The 17,685-nt window shown below is 45.0% G+C and overlaps 1 protein-coding gene and 1 pseudogene across 2 annotated transcripts in view; both read right to left on the minus strand.

The window, feature by feature from the left end:
- Window positions 1–335: 335 nt before the first annotated feature.
- On the minus strand, window positions 336–5,642 carry PIM1 (Pim-1 proto-oncogene, serine/threonine kinase). Its single transcript, XM_079934840.1, has 6 exons — window positions 5,146–5,642; window positions 4,931–5,037; window positions 4,778–4,828; window positions 4,318–4,684; window positions 2,591–2,767; window positions 336–1,832 (listed from the first exon to the last, which is right to left on the minus strand). The coding sequence occupies exons 1-6, from the start codon at window positions 5,225–5,227 to the stop codon at window positions 1,675–1,677; spliced, it is 942 nt and encodes a 313-aa protein (XP_079790966.1). The 5' UTR covers window positions 5,228–5,642; the 3' UTR covers window positions 336–1,674.
- The window catches only part of LOC307192931 (lupus La protein homolog), an 81,071-nt pseudogene continuing 68,692 nt past the window's right edge, over window positions 5,307–17,685 (minus strand). The window contains exon 4 of the transcript in view: window positions 5,307–5,525. The product of the transcript in view is annotated as a lupus La protein homolog (transcript). The remainder of the gene's footprint in view (window positions 5,526–17,685) is intronic.

Consider the following 17,685-nt stretch of genomic DNA (forward strand, 5'->3'; position numbering starts at 1 on the left):
TAGCACTGGGAAATAGCCACATATGCCATATTAGCCCAGCTCTACTAGAATTTGCATTGGGAATAGAGGTTGGGATTGCATTGGGCCCCTCCAGCCAAATCTTGTCCACACAAGATTGGTTCATCTACCCTTGGGCCATACATTCATTTCAGAAAGGTGACTATCCCAGACGTCCTACTGAAGGAAACCAGATTCAGGCTGAAAATTCCCTTTTTCCTCCCAGGATAGATTTTGGCATTTACCAAGCGTTCAATTAACGCGCATTAGCATGCCTCTGCATGGACAACACTTAAGCCACAAATTAAGACAAAAGGTATTTTATTCAAAAAACGCCAAGTATAAAAAAAAAAAATAAGATCTCTTTTATTCCCCTGTACAGTATTTCACTCAGATAAAACCAGCAGGCTACATGCTGCTCAAAACACAGCCCCAGAGAGGATCCGGAAGGCACACCATCCAGAACTGCTTTTCATAAATCTATGCTATATACACAAGTCAGCAATGCCCCTCCCCCATCACCCACAGACCCCATGCCCACTCGGGTAAGCAGGCGAGGGGGCCCGCAGCAGTCAGGGAGCTGCAGCAGCTGTCCCGCCTGAGTCCCGTCACCCTATGAACAAACAGAGCAAGCGTTGCAGCCTTCCCCAAAAGGTCCCCAAGTCAGAGGAGGAAAGGAGAAAAGAAAACTATGGCGGCAGCTGTGGAAGCTTGGAGCAGGAAGGGAACCAAATAAATAAATAAATAAATAACATTGACCTCCAGGTTAGAATGCGCGTCTTTCCAAGAAAAAAAAAAACCCAAAACAAAACAAAAAAAAAACAGGTAAAATAATTTAAAGGCAAAATTAAAAAAGAATTAGATCAACTACAACCCTTTTGTACACTACCATGCCAACTGTACACACATTTACAGTTTTTCTGTTGATTTGCATTGTTTGTGCATTTTTGTGTGTGTGTGTGTGTGTGTGTGAGGTCTTGGCTTAGAAACAGTTAAGTAAAAACCAAAAAGGAAGACCAGTTCACTTGGGAGTTTTACTAAAGGAGGTGGAAAAAGGGCAGGTGGCTCAGCATTTGGCCCTGTAGCCTCTTCCATGGCACCTTTCATATGAAGGATGGGGGGAAGGGGTGGGGGAGAAAGAGAGGGAACCAAACCCAGGCAGATTTTTGGAGAAGCAGCAGGTAAAAGAGGCAAGTTCAAGTATTTCTCCCAGCACAGCCGGAGTCCCCACAGAAGGCACTCAGAAGAGTCGGAAGAGGTGACAGGGACTTAAAATGGTGCTAGTCCTATCCCACCCCAACCCGATTTCCCCCTACCCGACCCATCACGGCATTCAGCAGAACTCTTGATGAAGGGAACAGTTCCATGGCTGGATTCTGATCCACTCCCACCCCACCCGCCACCCCTGGGATTTTGCAAAGTCCAGCAATGCTGGACACCGATGAGAAGGAGAGCTTCTATGGGAGGAGTTGAAGCCTAGGACGGCTGGAGTGGAGTCTCTTCCTCCCTTTGGGAGGCAGCCTCCAGGGCCTGGGGTCTGGAATGAGTTGTAAATGTTGTTCCTGTATCAAGCACTGTCCTGCTTGGAGAGAAGTGTCACTGGTACTTGGGAAGCTGGAAACAGACACTTCCCCTCCCTTGAGCATCTGACAGAGAGGGGAGAACCTGCCCGAGAAGCTATTTGCTGGGCCCTGGCAACAAGCTGTGGAGATGGATCTCAGCAGTTTCCTGGGGCAGGAGGACATCTTGCATCCATGGATGGTTCTGGATTTCTTCAAAGGATGGCCGATCTGATGGTCTCAGGGCCAAGCACCATCTAATGAGATGTTGACACTCTAGAGAAAGCAAGATAGAGGTTATGAATGACTCAACTTGTTTTTGCAGTTCAAAGGTCTTCCCACTTTGCTTCCCAGGGGCCCACAAGTCAGGGATCCAACAGAGAGCCTGCCCTTTCTAGAATGCTTATTCTTCAATGAGAAGGTATTAACTAACACCTAGATGCTCCAGTATGCTTTCAGCTAAAAAACAGCTCCTCTCTTAAACCTGTAGTTTTCAAACTTCAATAGCTAGGGCCTTTCCCACGACGCCCACTCAACAGAAATAGGAAAGATGATGACAAGAGATTTTGATGAGACATCACTAAGCACGATGAGGTGATTCAATTCACCTACCGACTTACAAATATGAACACCACCCACGATGAGGTCACTGGAACCACAGTATTTAAGAGAGCCTGCCTTAAGGAAGAAGGCTCAAAGAGCCCTCAATTTTTCACTCCCTGGCAAAACAGCCAGGAGTTGAGGGATCAGGATCCTTTGGTACGTAAAAAAAAACCTTTCAGTGAAACTAAATGGTCTTTTCTTAATATTCTCACACACGCTCTTCCTCTGACCCCCCACCAAGGCACCCTCAAATGCAAACCACTTGATTCCTGCAGACCAGCTCTCAAGTGTGAATCATTTGCCTAGAATTCTAAGGCAAGGGCCATGGTATCTCCTGGAGACTGAAGCTCTCCAAACTCAAAGACCATCCCTGAGGACTAACAGCCTCGTGATTCCTGCCTCTCCTCAATAAAGGGCTTCGCAGAAATTACCTGAAGAGACCCTCTGCCTGAAGAAAACTTGGCCCCTGATGATCTCCTCATCGTGCTCAAAGGGAATATCTCCACAGACCATATCGTACAGCAGGATCCCCAGAGACCAGACGGCTGCCGACCTGCCATGGTAGCGATGGTAGCGGATCCACTCTGGAGGACTATACACTCGGGTCCCTGCAAGCCAGGGGAATAGGAAGGAAAACATACTTTTAGCAAAAATAAAACACAAAGCAACTGAGAGGTATTGCTGAGTAACTCTTAAAAAAAAAAAAAAAAGCACCACCCTACTTCTCTCAGCAGCTGGGTGAACTCCATTCCCCCCGCCAGGGCTAAAAGGAGTGGATGAGAAGCTTACGGCAGCTCTCCAACCCAAAGCATTACCCACTTCTCTACCAGCTCAGACCATAAACAGCTCCAAGAAACAAACAGGGCTGGCCGCAGACCCAAAGCCTGAGGGCTGTATGTGGTAGGACCACCCTCAATGGGAGGAGGGGATGAACATCTGCAAAATCAAGGGAGGTATCCCACAGACTATCCTTAAACTGCATTAAATGTCCTTGCCCAGGAGCTGGGTGAGAGTCTCATTTCAGATATGACCCAGGCAAGGACACTTGTACAGTATCCTAAGTCAGGGTGCCCTTTGAAAGGCCTTCCTCCCCACCCTCTGGATGTATGGGTAGACACCCACACCCCTTCCTCCCCACACTGGAAAGGTAGAGAGGCAGGGCTGGCTTCAGACCACGTGATTCCTGTTTACAAACTTTGAGTTGTAAAAAAAAAAAAAAAAAAAGTGGGGCCATCCCGCTGGTGCTCACCAGGGGGCAGCAAAGACTGGAAGGAAAAAACATGGGAGGACCCGGCCAGCCATTAACTGTTAAATACAAAAAAATGCAGCCCAACCCAGCGTCCTCCAAGGGCAAATAAACACAAACCACAAGCCCCAGTCACAAGTTTTGAAAGGCTGTCGTTTGTTAGGTTAAGCCGCTCAGATGATGACCCACCCTCCCGTGCTTTGATCTCAAGCTCTCCCTTCTTTTCTGAAAGAACCCTCTCCAAGCCCCTCCCTAGGATAGGTTTTCATCCTCTCTGCGGAGACACCCAACTAATTTTCAAACCAGCAAGAGATCTTATTTCACAACATTCATTCCCGACTCCCTCACCCCACAACACCAAAAAAAAAAAAAAAAAAAACCCAACAACAACAATGAATTATTTAGCGAAACTACTGTTTCTATTCCTTATTCGTCCCTAAATCAAAGGGGAGAAGAAAACCTGCAGCTCTAAAAACTACCTTACCGAAAACTAACTCCCTTATAAAACAAAACAAAAATGACAAAACCGGCGTCAATTTTCATCTCTCCCGCTCTCTCCTCCCCCTTCCCCCCTCCCATCCTTTTACTGGCGGGGAAACTGGGTCAGACTTCAGAAATCTGGGCTACGGCCGGTTGCCCGCAACCTCTTATTCATCGGGAAAGCTTGGAACCCACTGAATTCCACTTAAAAAATAAAATCATGCCAGAAACATTACAGGTTCAGCTGGCTTGAAATCCCCGGCTTTCCTACGCTGGGAAGCTCTCCTTCGCCCCACCCCTGCTAGCATAGAGCCAGGCGGCCCGATGACCTTTACAAAGGGCCGGAGAGGAAAGCCTACCCAGGCCTCCAGGCCAGGCCGAGTCACCTGGGCAGTTCCCTCCCGGGCAGCTCCGCCCCCAGGCCTGGCTCACCATCGAAGTCCGTGTAGACGGTGTCCTTGAGCAGCGCCCCCGACCCGAAGTCGATGAGCTTGAGCTCGCCGCGACTGAGGTCGATAAGGATGTTCTCGTCCTTGATGTCGCGGTGAAGCACCCCGCAGTTGTGGCAGTGCCGCACGGCCTCCAGCACCTGCCAGAAGAAGCTGCGAGCCAGCTCCTCCTGCAGGGCCCCCCTTTCCGTGATAAAGTCGAAGAGGTCTTGCACCGGCTCGGGCCTCTCCAGGATCAGGACGAAACTGTCGGGCCTCTCGAACCAGTCCAGGAGCCTAATGACGCCGGAGAAGCCCGAGCTCACCTTCTTCAGCAGAACCACTTCCATGGGCACTCGGGTGCCATTAGGCTGCAGAGGGGTGAGGGGGCTGCGTTAGGGCGGGAGTCGGAGGGTGCCCCTCACCCCACCCATCCTGGGGGTCGCCCCCTCCAGGGTACTCACCAGCTCTCCCCAGTCTGAAATGCGGTCCTTCTCCACGTGCTTGATGGCCACCTGGAAAGCCCCCCAGAGAGCGTTAGGTTCCCTCGCCCGGGCCAAACACACCCGTGCGCCCCCCGTCCGGCGCGCCCTCCCCGCGGCGGGCCGCCCACTCACCGGCAAGTTGTCGGCGACACGGATGCCTGAGTAGACCGAGCCGAAGCCGCCGCTGCCCAGGAGCGGGCCCACCTGGTACTGTGACTCCAGGGGCTCCTTCTCCTTGCCTAGGAAAGAGCGAGTCACAGGGGACTCAGTGCCGGCCCGCGAGACCCCAGCTCCTACCCTGGAGGTCCAGCCGCCACTCCATCCTCGGGTTGGGGGGGGGCGCTCACCGGGCGCCAGCTTGGTGGCGTGCAGGTCGTTGCAGGGCGCGGCGCGCAGGTGGGCAAGAGAGTTGATTTTGGACAAGAGCATCCCAACCTCCAGGATGTCGGCGTAGGGACGGTGTCTGGAGGAGCTGCAGCAAGAGCTGGGGTTGTGCCGGTGGCTGTGCCTACGGCTGGGGCTGAGGCTGCGGGTGGCGTTGCGGCTGCGGCTGACGCGGAAGGCCGAGGGCGAGTCGGAGGACGACTGGGGGCGCTGCCGGGGGCTGGCGGCTGACGGACACGCCGGCGGGGTCAGGCAGCACTGAGGGCGGAGGGGTGGGCGGCTCGTGGGGCTTGTGCCGCAGCGCCGCGGCACAGGGAGCTTGTAGCTGCTGCTGCTGCTGCTGCTGCCGGTCCCGCCGCCGCCGCCACCGCCGCTGCCGCCAAGTCCTCTCGGGCCTCCTCCGCCACCGCGGCCGCTGCAGCAGACACCCGGCTCGCCCTGCCGCCAGGAGTAAAGGGGCGGAGCGCGCCGGCGGGTGGGGGGCGCGCGGGCGGGCGGGGATGGGGCGGGGCCTCTCCGGGAGGCCTAGGCGGGGAGCTGGGCTGCTGGACCGGAGGAGGGAGGAGAGGGGGTGGGGAAGCGGCGGGACAGGGCGACTCCCCTCCACCCCCGCCCCTCGCGCTCAGTCGCCGCGCCCCGGCCCCGCCCCCGCCGCCGCATCTCCAGCCAACCAGAAGCCGATTGATCTGCATAACACGGCGCGCGACGCCCACGCCCCCGCCCAGCTCTTGCGGTCAGAATGGTCTCTACGCCGCCACGACGTGGCGGGAAGGAAAAGGCGCCAAAATGGAGGGGGAGGGGCGCGGGGCGTGCGGGTAGGCGGGAGCTGGGTGTCGAGCCGCTAGGGAGGAAGGATGGGGAGGGGCGTATCGATTCAAACCCAAACAATAACAAAGCCATCAAAGGCCGCCCGAGGCCGGCTCTGTAGCTCTCCATTTCTCGGGGTTTTTGGGTCAAGGGCTCGAGCTGGAGCATAACAAGTTGCGCAGAGACGACGGGCGTTGGTGTCTCAGGCCGGGCGGCCGGCGCGCCGGGGTGTGAGGGACTGTGTGTGTGGGGATGCCGACGAGGGTGGTCTTTATGTGTGACTCAGACGCAAGACCTCCAAGTCGGCTTGGGCGGGTTGACCACGCGCTGTGGGCTCGGGTTGGATCTCCCGGGGGTTGTGTGTTGGGAGCGCGTAGGGGGCGAAAGATCTGCAAGATATGAGTCACGGCGGCTTCACGGAGGGAGTGGAGGTGTCACAGGCCTGGAATAAAACGCGGAGAGCTCCGCTCACTCGGGGGAGGGGTCCAGATCGCGGTTGTCACAGCCGGTGAAAAGATCAGCCCCCAGATTCCCTAGCAGATTTTTATTTTTAAAATGCTGAAAGGTTCCAGTGAATCCTGATGCCTAAGAAGTGATGTGTGTCAGAGTGCCCTGTAAAGAGGAAATCACGAAGCAAATGTTAGTATTGTGATGCCAGATGCTGTCTCAGCCCCTTCTGTGAGGGCGGGAGAGAGAAGAAAATTCCTCATCGAAAGCGAGGGTGGGAGGGCGCGCTTGATTTAATCAGAGTTTTCACGTTATATTCACCTTTTCATCAGCCTGTTATTACCAGTCAGGCAATACTAGCAATTATTGGCTGACCCCGAGTCTTGACTCAAAGGAAATCCGCCCCCTTGCCCCCCTTGGAAATAACATGGAAACTGACCAATTCGACTTTCATCCTTTGTCCTTTTAAACTTCTTGTAGAGTTGATAACGACGTGTGAAATGAGTAAATTAAAATTCTATGTAATCCATAAATTGAATTGTCAGGGCCTAAGTAATTGAAAGCTAACTACATCCTATTTTAATTTTTTTCAAGTTCCTGCCACTTAAAGGAAAAATGAGGAGATCCAAGGATCTGAATAGCTGCAGTCATTAATGAATTTAAATGTTTCATTAAAAGTTTTCTACAGCACTTGTTATATAAAAATGCCCAGATATTTCACAACTTAATTTATCTCATGAAATATTACATATTTTCTTTTTGTTTGTGTACTGTGGCCTAATTCATTCATTTTTGATGACTAGGAGAAAACCCAAGGGAACAAAAATTATTCCTTCTTTTACAGATAGGAAAATGAAACATAAATAGGATGATACAGGGTCATACGACAGCTAAGAGAGGAAGAGATGAAATGACCCAAATTCAACTCCTGAGTATTCAAAGCTTTCCTCTTATTGGGGTCTAAAACTGTCCTTAGCACTGAGTAAGACATCAAGTATCAATGTACGTGACCCCCACCTCGGTCCCCTCTACCACTCCTTTCCTTTCATAAGCCCTACTGGACTGTTCTCACTTGTTCCCACTCACCTAGCACTTTCCACACTTTCTGCCTTTGTAGAGGCAGTCAACCTGTTCTGAGAATATCGTCTCCTCTTCACTTTTATTTAGTCTTTCCAGACTTCAGGACACAATTGTAGTTCCACCCCAGATTGCTAAAGAAACACCAAGCATTCTTTCACTGTCTATTCCACTTATCTGACAATCATGTGTTTCTTTTTTTTGGTTTTTAAAAAAAATCTATTAACTTTTCAGTTATTTATATCTTGTCTTCCCATTCCTTGAATGAATACTTTATCCAACATTTGTTAATGAAGGGGAAGATCAAAATGGGTCTCAATGAAAAGGTCATGATTAAAGTCAATTTATACCAAATTTAAGTGAATTAAGTGGGCTTAGGCAAAATAAAATAAAGGTTAAGAACAACATTTAACCTGAGTTAGCCTGCTTTCAGACCTGGGATCTGGCACCTACTAGTTATGTGACATTCGTCAAGTTACTTAACCTTTCTAAGCTTTAGACTTTGAATGGAGATAATAATAGCGCCTACATCATAGGGCTGTTGTAAGGTGCAAATAAAATTCTGCACATAGGGCTTCCCTGGTGGCGCAGTGGTTGAGACTCCGCCTGCCAGTGCAGGGGACACGAGTTCAAGCCCTGGTCCAGGAAGATCCCACATTTCACGGAGCAACTAAGCCCGTGTGCCACAACTACTGAACCCCACGCCTAGAGCCCATGCTCCACAACAAGAGAAGCCACCTCAATGAGAAGCCCGCGCACTGCAACGAAGAGCAGCCGCCGCTCGCCGCAAGTAGAGAAAGCCTGCGCGCACAGCAACGAACACCCAACGCAGCCAAAAATAAATAAATAAATTTATATTAAAAAAAAATTCTGCACATAAAGCATGTAGACTAACAGAGTAAACTAATAAATATTAGCTATGACGGCAATGATGCTGATTGTGATTATGACAATCATGATGAAAAGGAAGAATTTTGGAATGGTCTTGCACCTTGGAGGTTTCAAAGATAAAATGCTAGCTAGTTTGATTTTAATCATCTTGGGAGAGAATGTGATTCAAAATAGTTCTATAGGGACTTCCCTGGTGGCACAGTGGTTTAGAATCCACCTGCCAATGCAGGGGACACGCGCGTTCGATCCCTAGCTCTGGAAGTTCCCACATGCTGCGGAGCAACTAAGCCCATGCACCACAACTATTGAGCCTGTGCTCTAGAGCCCTCGATCCACAACTTCTGAGCTCGCGTGGTGCAGCTACTGAAATCCACGCGCCTGAGCCCGTGATCCGCAACGAGAAGCCACCCCAATCAATGAGAAGCCCACGTACCGCAACGAAGAGTAGCCCCTGCTCACTGCAACTAGAGAAAGCCCGCATGCAGCAACGAAGACCCAACGCAGCCAAAAAAAAAAAAAAAAAGTTGTCTACATTAAATCAAGTTCAATCCTTTTCACTTTCTCTAGATCTTTGTAGGGCTAAATACTTAATTAGTTTTAGCTGAGGTAATTAACATTTAATATGGTGGGTTCTTCACAGCTGGAAGTTACAAAACATGGACCTTGCTTGGCAAAGAGCTTTTATTTACTTAAAACTGCTTTTAAAGATAATTATTAAACATTCAAGTATGTTTTGAGTTAAAAGTTACTCTTTGAAGGTAGGGAACTTGATGTTTTGATTCATCAAACTATAGTTGTAATAATAAAAACAAGCACAACTGGTGCTGTCTCAAAGATTCTAACAAAGAATCAGAAAAATCACACTAATAATTAAATGACAAGTGCTTTTGGAAATATAAAGGCCATAATTATGCTAACAGTTCTCTGGAAAGGGGAGAATTTGTTCATGTTAATTTGAACAATAGCCAAATTAATCCTTAGGTGGTTTCCATATTCTACCTGATATGGATTTAATCAAGTCATTGTCAAAGGAATGACTTCAGCAATTTCTGTAATTACAGTTTAGAAGAGGTTTGAAAGGGGGATGCCTGTTCGCTGTCTTTTAAAGTACCTCTGAGTCTAGTTGATGCACTTATATAACTAGGTCTGTATGGCTCTTACTCTATAAGCTATTTGCAATTAATTGGATAGAAATAATTTGGGTCTGCATCTCATTTCTCTCCTAAAATAAGAATTACTGCATTTAAAAATTTTATGTTTAATTTTGAAAAATTTACCATTAGTTTTTATTTTACTCTCTCCTTGTTTGATGAAATAAATAGAAAGAGGAAAATTTGGAGAAGGTCAACTGCAGTACACTTCTTTTTATATCTTAAAATATGTCCAATTACCTCAACATTTATAGAATTATTTAGAAAAATTTCAATTTCACACGTATTTCGTATGTGTGGAATATATGTGAAAATCCGCTACAAACTGACATGAAACAGTCTAAATTTAAAAAGACTGAAGCCTCTGGGAATTCCCTGGTGGTCTAGTGGTTAGAACACTGCGCTTCCACTGCCAGGGACCCAGGTTCGATTGCTCATCAGGGAACTAAGATCCTGCAAGCCACATGGCCAAAAACAAACAAAAAAAAGACTGAAGCCTCGATGGCCAATAGGCACATGAAATGATGCTTATCATCTCTAATTATTAGAGAAATGCAAGTCAAAATTGCAATGAGGTACCACCTCACACTGGTCAGAATGGCCATCATTTAAAAGTCTGCAAATAAAAAATGCTAGAGAGGGTGTGGAGAAAAGGGAACCCTCCTACACTGTTGGTGGAAATGTAATTTGGTGCAGCCACTATGGAGAACAGTATGGATATTCCTCAAAAAACTAAAAATAGAGTTGCCATATGATCCAGCAATCCCACTCCTGGACATATATAGGTACAAAACTATAATTCAAAAAGATACATGCACCCCTATATTCATAGCAGCACTATTTACAATAGCGAAGACATGGAAATAACCTAAATATGGCCATCGACAGATGAATGGATAAAGATGTGCCATATATATATATATATATATATATATATATATATATATGACTGAGCCATAAAAGAGAATGAAATAATGCCATTTGCAGCAACATGGATGGACCTAGAGATTATCATACTAAGTGAAGTAAGTCAGAAAGAGAAAGACAAATACCATATGATATCACTTACATGTGGAATCTAAAATATGACACAAATGAACTTATCTACGAAACAGAAACAGACTCACAGACTAGAGAACAGACTGTGGTTGCTAAGGGGGAGGGGGGGTGGGGGAGGGATGGAATGGGAGTTTGGGATTAACATATGCAAACTATTATGTATAGAATGGATAAACAACAAGGTCCTACTGTATAGCACAGGAACTATATTCAATATCCTGTGGTAAACCATAATGGAAAAGAATATGAAAAAGAATGTATATATATATGTATAACTGAATTACTTTGCTGTACAGCAGAAATTAACACAACACTGTAAATCAACTACACTTCAATAAAATAAATTTTAAGATAAATAAATAAATAAAAATAAAAAGACTAAAGCTTCCTTTTTAAGTTGTAATAATTGTGGTAGTGGTGGACAGCTAAGAAATCCAGAATGTCCCAGCTTCAGAATAGTCAGGAAATCTATGTAGTCAAGTTTGAACTGGTTCTTGTCCTTGATAAGATGTGACATTTGCTTCAAGTTTATAAATCTCCTTTAGTCAGCTTCCAATTTTCTCAGCAAGGTTGGAGAAAGGGTTTTTATTATTCAGTAAAGTATATTTAAATTCATTTGGTGTTTTTTGGCTGCGTTGGGTCTTCGTTGCTCCACGTGAGCTTTCTCTCTAGTCGCAGCGAGGGGGCTACTCTTTGTTGTGGTGCACAGGATTGCGGTGGCTTCTCTTGTTGCAGAGCATGGGCTCTAGGCGTGTGGGCTTCAGTAGTTGCAGTGCCTGGGCTCAGTAGTTGTGGCTCGCGGGCTTAGTTGCTCCATGGCATGTGGGATCTTCCTGGACCAGGGATCAAACCCAGTCCCCTGCATTGGCAGGCGGATTCTTAGCCACTGTACCACCAGGGAAGTCCCTTTTTTTTTTTAAAGAATAAAAATAACCTAGATTTATTTTTGGATTTTTACACATTTAGTACTGACAATTTCAGTAAAAATAATCAATATTTATCAAAAGCACTGTACACAAAGATTTTATAGTTCCTGAGTATTACTGGATAGATTAAAAAAAAATGGAGTAGCTTAGAATGTATAAAGGCTACAGGAAGCCTGGAGACTGCTATAAAATACCTTATTAGAAGACGAGGAAAATGTATGCCGTAGATCAAAAAGACAGGCACATGCACAAAAACCCTGCATGCTTAACTGATAAAGAATAGGGGCTGTATATGTGCATGACAGAGACAGAGACAGAGACAGAAAGAGAGAATTCATATGTTTGAAAGCTGATGAGGGGACTGTCTGCCATCTTCTAAAAAGTAGAATAAAATTGTTGATGCAAGACTTGGAAAAGTCACAAAGCGCACCTAAAGAAAAGGAAAAAAAAAATTTGCTCAAAAAGATTTCATGGAATATCTTGCTAGACACTAAAAAGATGGTAATGAAAACATTTGTTTATTGTATATCTCATTTGTCTTTTAATAGTATACAGCTTTACTTTCCTGTATTTGTTTAGTCTCTATAACTAGATCATAAACGTACTGAGGGCAGAAACCATCCTTTCATTGAATGGTAAGGCTAAGTGTCGACAGTGGGTCAAGTGAAAGCAGCAAAAGTGACACTGTGATAGCAGCCAAAATTACGCATCAGAGATGTACTGGCCATTTTTCTAAGCACTTTACATGGATCCTCATATGAATCCTGTGACATGGGCAGTTTTACTATCTTCACTGGTTTACAGATAGAAGTAATTTGCCCAAAGTAACATAGCTGAGTGGCGCAGACATCTCCTCCCCATCATGCCAGTCTGCTTTCCCAAGGAACACAAGATGAGTTTAAGGGATTTAACAAGGTAAGCTATGATTAAGTTCTAACTGAGGGTATCATCCACAAGAGCAGCATTCAGAGGAGGCTGAAGAAGTCAGGCAAGGCTCCATGGAGGATGTAGAACTTACTGTGGATCTTAAAGGATGAGTAAGATATGAATAGGTGGTAAGGACAGACAGAATGCGGGGAGCAACCTCAGGAGTTTTGCAAAAGATGCTTTGTGTGATGTTCTTTGTATTCCCCAATGCATGGAAAATGAATGAATAATAGTTTCTTTAAATAAATTGAAAGCAGAAAGCCAGAGAGAAAAATCAGTAGGACCTCCTGATGTCATGAGGCAAAATGTGAAAGAGATGAAAACGATGATAGATTTTATTTCAGTCTTTATTGAAGAAGAAACTAGGAAGATTCTCTATTCAAATCATCTCTTGAAACTTACGGTTTGGGAATAGTAGCTTACACTGTAGTTAACACACAGGGTGCTCAAGATTCAAATGACAAAGAAGACATGCATTAACATGATTGGATGAAATCCACTCAATAATTTAGAGAAACTTACATTTTCAACATATACTTCCTCTTTTCCAATTCTGTTTTAGCTCTTTTTTTAGGTTGGGTGCTGCTAAAACAAACATGGACAGCTCACCACAGCTAGAACTAGAACAACTGTACTACAAATATGGAACCATTTTTTATGGCCTTCAATGTACAATTTTATTTTTTATTTATTTATTTTTTTGCGGTATGCGGGCCTCTCACTGTTGTGGCCTCTCCCGCTCCGGACGCGCAGGCTCAGCGGCCATGGCCCACGGGCCCAGCCACTCCACGGCATGTGGGATCTTCCCGGACCGGGGCACGAACCCGTGTCCCCTGCATCGGCAGGCGGACACTCAACCACTGCACCACCAGGGAAGCCCTCAATGTATAATTTTGTCAACCTTTCTTTGAATACCTAAGTATGATCTTGCTCACTCTGGAGAACTAGTGAACTGTTCTATCCTCTTTATAGAAATAGTGCTACTTTTCCCTGGATAGATTAAGCTTGTTTCTGTGTTCAGTAATGCTGCATTATTAGAGAGACACCCACTCACTAGATGAGAAACAAACTTATCATTGGCAGTCATCAGAATTACCTCTGAAGTCACTCTTATGAATGGGAGGTATGTTGGCAAAGAGCCAGTCATCTTGTGCAGGGCTGTAAAGACAACACAGATTCCATACTTTAGCCCAAATTACATATATATCCCTGAGTTCAGTCTATCTTTACAGACCAACACAAGGCCATTTGGACTTCTTGCAGCTTTCTCTGATCATTTCAGCCAATAGCTTTTATTTTTTATTTTTTTATTTTTTTCTCCCTCCCTCCCACCCTCCCTATCCCACCCCTCCAGGCAGTCACAAAGCACCGAGCTGATCTCCCCGTGCTATGCGTCAGCCAATAGCTTTTAAACTCACAGCAATTATTGTACTAGTAATCTGACACAATCATATTCTTCTGTTATCTGTTCACTGTCTTCATAGCATCATCTTTAAGAGCAGCAGCATTAACTGAGTGTCCACCATGAAAGGATCCATGTTTCTCCAATGAGACCATAAGCTCTTCAAGCGTAGAGACTATATTGTAAACTTTTTAAAACCACATAATTTGTTTATTTATTTATTTATTTTTGACTGCGTTGGGTCTTTGTTGCTACATATGGGGCTTTCTCTAGTTGTGGTGAGTGGGGGCTACTTTTCGTTGCGGTGTGCGGGCTTCTCATTGCGGTGGCTTCTCTTGTTGTGTAGCACGGGCTCTAGGCGTGCAGGCTTCAGTAGTTGTGGCTCGTGGGTTCAGTAGTTGTGGCTCATGGGCTCAGTAGTTGTGGCACGTGGGCTCAGTAGTTGTGGCACACGGACTCAGTTGTTGTGGCTTGCGGGCTTAGTTGCTCTGCAGAATGTGGGATCTTCCTGGACCAGGGATCGAACATGTGTCCCCTGCATTGGCAGGCGGATTCTTAACCACTGTGCCACCAGGGAAGTCCCAGACAATTTTTTAAAAAACTGAATTGAATTAAACCCAGAAGAGAACACATTTAAGATTCTGTGAATTTCCCTGACTCAGTCTTTGCCCCTGCTATTCTTATTATATATATATCATAATGAAAAGACAAGTGGTTGTTGCGCTTTCAAAAATAAAGAGTTCAGAGCAAATTTTTGCCTTTCTCAGAAAAGCGCTTTAATAAATTAAGATTGTCAGGTTCCTAAGCCAAAAGCTTAGAGAATTAGGTACAGTCTAATTTATAGGGATAATATCTAATATTAATTGAGCATTTACTGTGTGCTAAGCACTAGTCTAATTAATCGCTTTATGTGCCATATATACTGCACATACATATTAATATATATGATATTCATATGGCACATGTACATATATTTTTTCTTTAATCCTCTTGATTATTATTATACCCAGGAAGGTAAAAAAACTTGCCCAAGGTCCACAGGGGAGAGAGGCACAAGCCCTAGTACATGGATATATGCTGATTAAAACATAGACAATGTATGGGGTAGCTCTTTGTGTGTTAGAGGTCACACTCAGAGCACAGAGGGCCACGAGCCAGGTTAAATAAAATCAGGAAGCAAGGTAATGAATGGAAAGACAATAGAGTCAATGGATAATTTCCTTCAATATTGTGCCCAAGAGAAATGAATGGGGACTGGAACAATGTTAAAAGTTAACGGTGTGAGTGAGTGGTGACAAAGAGGAATGGCTGCTGAAAATGAGATCTTCTGGCAGCTAAGCATGTGGGATTAAGTGTTAGCCTTAGGGTGAGGGGAAGCTATAATCTATGGCTGTGAGACAAGAATCTTTTGTGTTTTGCAGTGGTATTGACTAATTCAGTCAGTTAATCAATAAACATTTGCTGAACAGCTACTATGTCCAAGGTACTGTGCCACGGAGACACACAGAGGCAAAAGACACAGTTCTAGTTCCTGCTTATGAGTCTTTCTGTCCTGATAAGGCAAGATATATAGAATCATGAAGATTGAGCTGGAAGGAAACATAAAGATCTTCTCATCTAATCTTTTTAGTTTTATAGATGACCAAAACCAAATCTCAGAGGTAGGAAGTGACTTGCCAAAGTTCCCATAGCCTTTTTAGAGCAAGGATAGAATCCAGACTTGATTACCACCCCAGGCTCTTTCTGTTTTCTTATATAGATGTAATTAGTAATGAAAGGTACTATCTGCCAAGTAGCAAATTAATGGTATAAGCAATGCATCGCTTCTTACCATAATATGTTTACAATTAAATGCTAAAATTTTTTCTGGGGAATTTTCAGGTGCAGAGGGACTTTCCCAGTTGTCTCCTCAGCTGCTTTAGCATGAAAACAGAAAATGGCCCCTCCTGTGTGCTCTCCAAGCACCTGTGCCACCTCAGTGATACATATCACATGTGATCTTGATACGTCTAGCCCAGTAGTTCTGAAAGTGTGTGGTCTTCAGACCAGCACCACCTGGAAACTTGTTAGAAATGCAAATTCTTAGGCCCACTCCAGATCCACTGAATCAGAAACTCTGGGGGTTGGGCTCAGCGATTTATGGTTTAACAAGCCCTCCAGATGACACTGATGTGCTTTTGAGCTTGAGAACCTCTGGTCTCTCTAAATGGCTCTCCAGAGAGATTGCGAGCTCCTTGAAGGCAGGAACCATATCTTCCATAGTTTTTATGTTCCTAGCTTAGTACCAAGCTTTGAACATAGCGGATGTTCATAAATATTTCTGGAAAATAAATAAATATTTCTGAAACAACTCTAGGAGTGAACACGGTAAGGCAAAGTATCCTGTTATCCAACTTACTTTGTGTACTGAACACCTTTAGATTCACTTTATGTTATGGGCTGATTAGTGTCTCCCCGGTCCCAAAATTTGTATGTTCAAGTCTTAATCACCCCCCTCTGTACCTCAGAATGTGTATTTGGAGGTAGGACCTTTAAAGAGGTAATGAAGGTAAAATCAGGTCAAATGTGTGGGCTGTAATCCAATATGACTGGTGTACTTAAGGGAAGATGAGGACACAGAAGGGATGCACGGAGGAGGGAAGACCATGTGAAGACAAATAAGACAGTTATCTATAAGCCAAGAAGAGAGGCTTCAGAAGAAACCAACCCTGTCAACACCTTGATCTCAGACTTCTAGTCTCCAGAATTGTGAGAAAAATTGACTTCCAGGAATTCCCTGGCGGTCCAGTGTTTAGGACTCAGCGCTTCCACTGCCAGGGGCCTGGGTTCAATCTCTGGTCGGGAAACTAAGATCCCGCAAACCACAAGCCTCGGCCAAAAAAAAAAAAAAAAATTGATTTCCGTTGCTTAGTCCACCGGACTGTGATATTTTGTTATGACCACCCTAGCAAAGTGAATACACTTTGTAAAAACTTCTACAAAAACACTGGCTTTGAAATCCAAGAACTCCCATCCAAGCCTATGACAAGACAATCTTATTTTTAGATGACTCTATAACCATCTTTAGACGTTAACCATTAAAGTGTTTAAGAAATTACTCTTTTATGCTCAATATGAACACAGATTTTGGAGTCAGACAGAGGTGGTTGGGTTTGAATCCTGACTCAGCCACTTGGAAGTTGTGTAATCTTAACCTCTAAAGACTCAGTTTCCTTGTCTATAATTTGGGGCTAATAATAGCTCCCTCCTAGACATAACTCAATAATTGGCAAGTATATCGTAGGCACTTGGTACATGGTGACTTAAAAATGATAACTAACCGAATTATTCATACTGGTCTTCTCCGGGAGATGGAATTACAGCAAAATTTTACTGTAATGTTTGAATCAGTTCAACAAACATAGTACCATAGTGACTTTTTAAAAGCCTCTATGAAATGACAGATTAAGTATTTTTCAGGAGAAATGAAGAGTCAAGGAGAATAAAAGAATGAGAATGTCAGGGATGCAGTAGAAAGATGTAACACCCAAGAATAGTTGAATTGTCTCAAACTGATGAGTAATTAGACTGGAAGAAGGTAGGAATTGCTGATTTTGTCTTGTGTCCCCAGAGCTTAACATGATACCTGGCACTTACTATAAGCTCGACAACTTTCAGTTAAATGAAAGAACGGCTTTCTGCAAGGACAGCTGTACAAATTTTACAAAGATATTTCGACCCAAGTATATTTACACTGAACTGGTGGCTCTACAGCATTTTGGTGTCATAGAATCAAAACTTTAATTTTAACCTGGGAATTCCACTTTGGGGAAATAA

This window comes from Stenella coeruleoalba, assembly GCF_951394435.1.
Source record: "Stenella coeruleoalba genome assembly, chromosome: 10".
Lineage (NCBI taxonomy): Eukaryota > Metazoa > Chordata > Mammalia > Artiodactyla > Delphinidae > Stenella > Stenella coeruleoalba.

Bases quoted from the DNA above. Each gene is read 5' to 3' on its own strand.
- PIM1 (XM_079934840.1), bottom strand. From the start codon at position 5,227: ATGCTCTTGTCCAAAATCAACTCTCTTGCCCACCTGCGCGCCGCGCCC. The intron at 4,829-4,930 runs GTGAGTGGGCGG...GGGGCTTTCCAG, and splicing joins GTGTCGCCGACAACTTGCCG to GTGGCCATCAAGCACGTGGA. The intron at 2,768-4,317 runs GTGAGCCAGGCC...CCTGGCTTGCAG, and splicing joins CGTCTACACGGACTTCGATG to GGACCCGAGTGTATAGTCCT.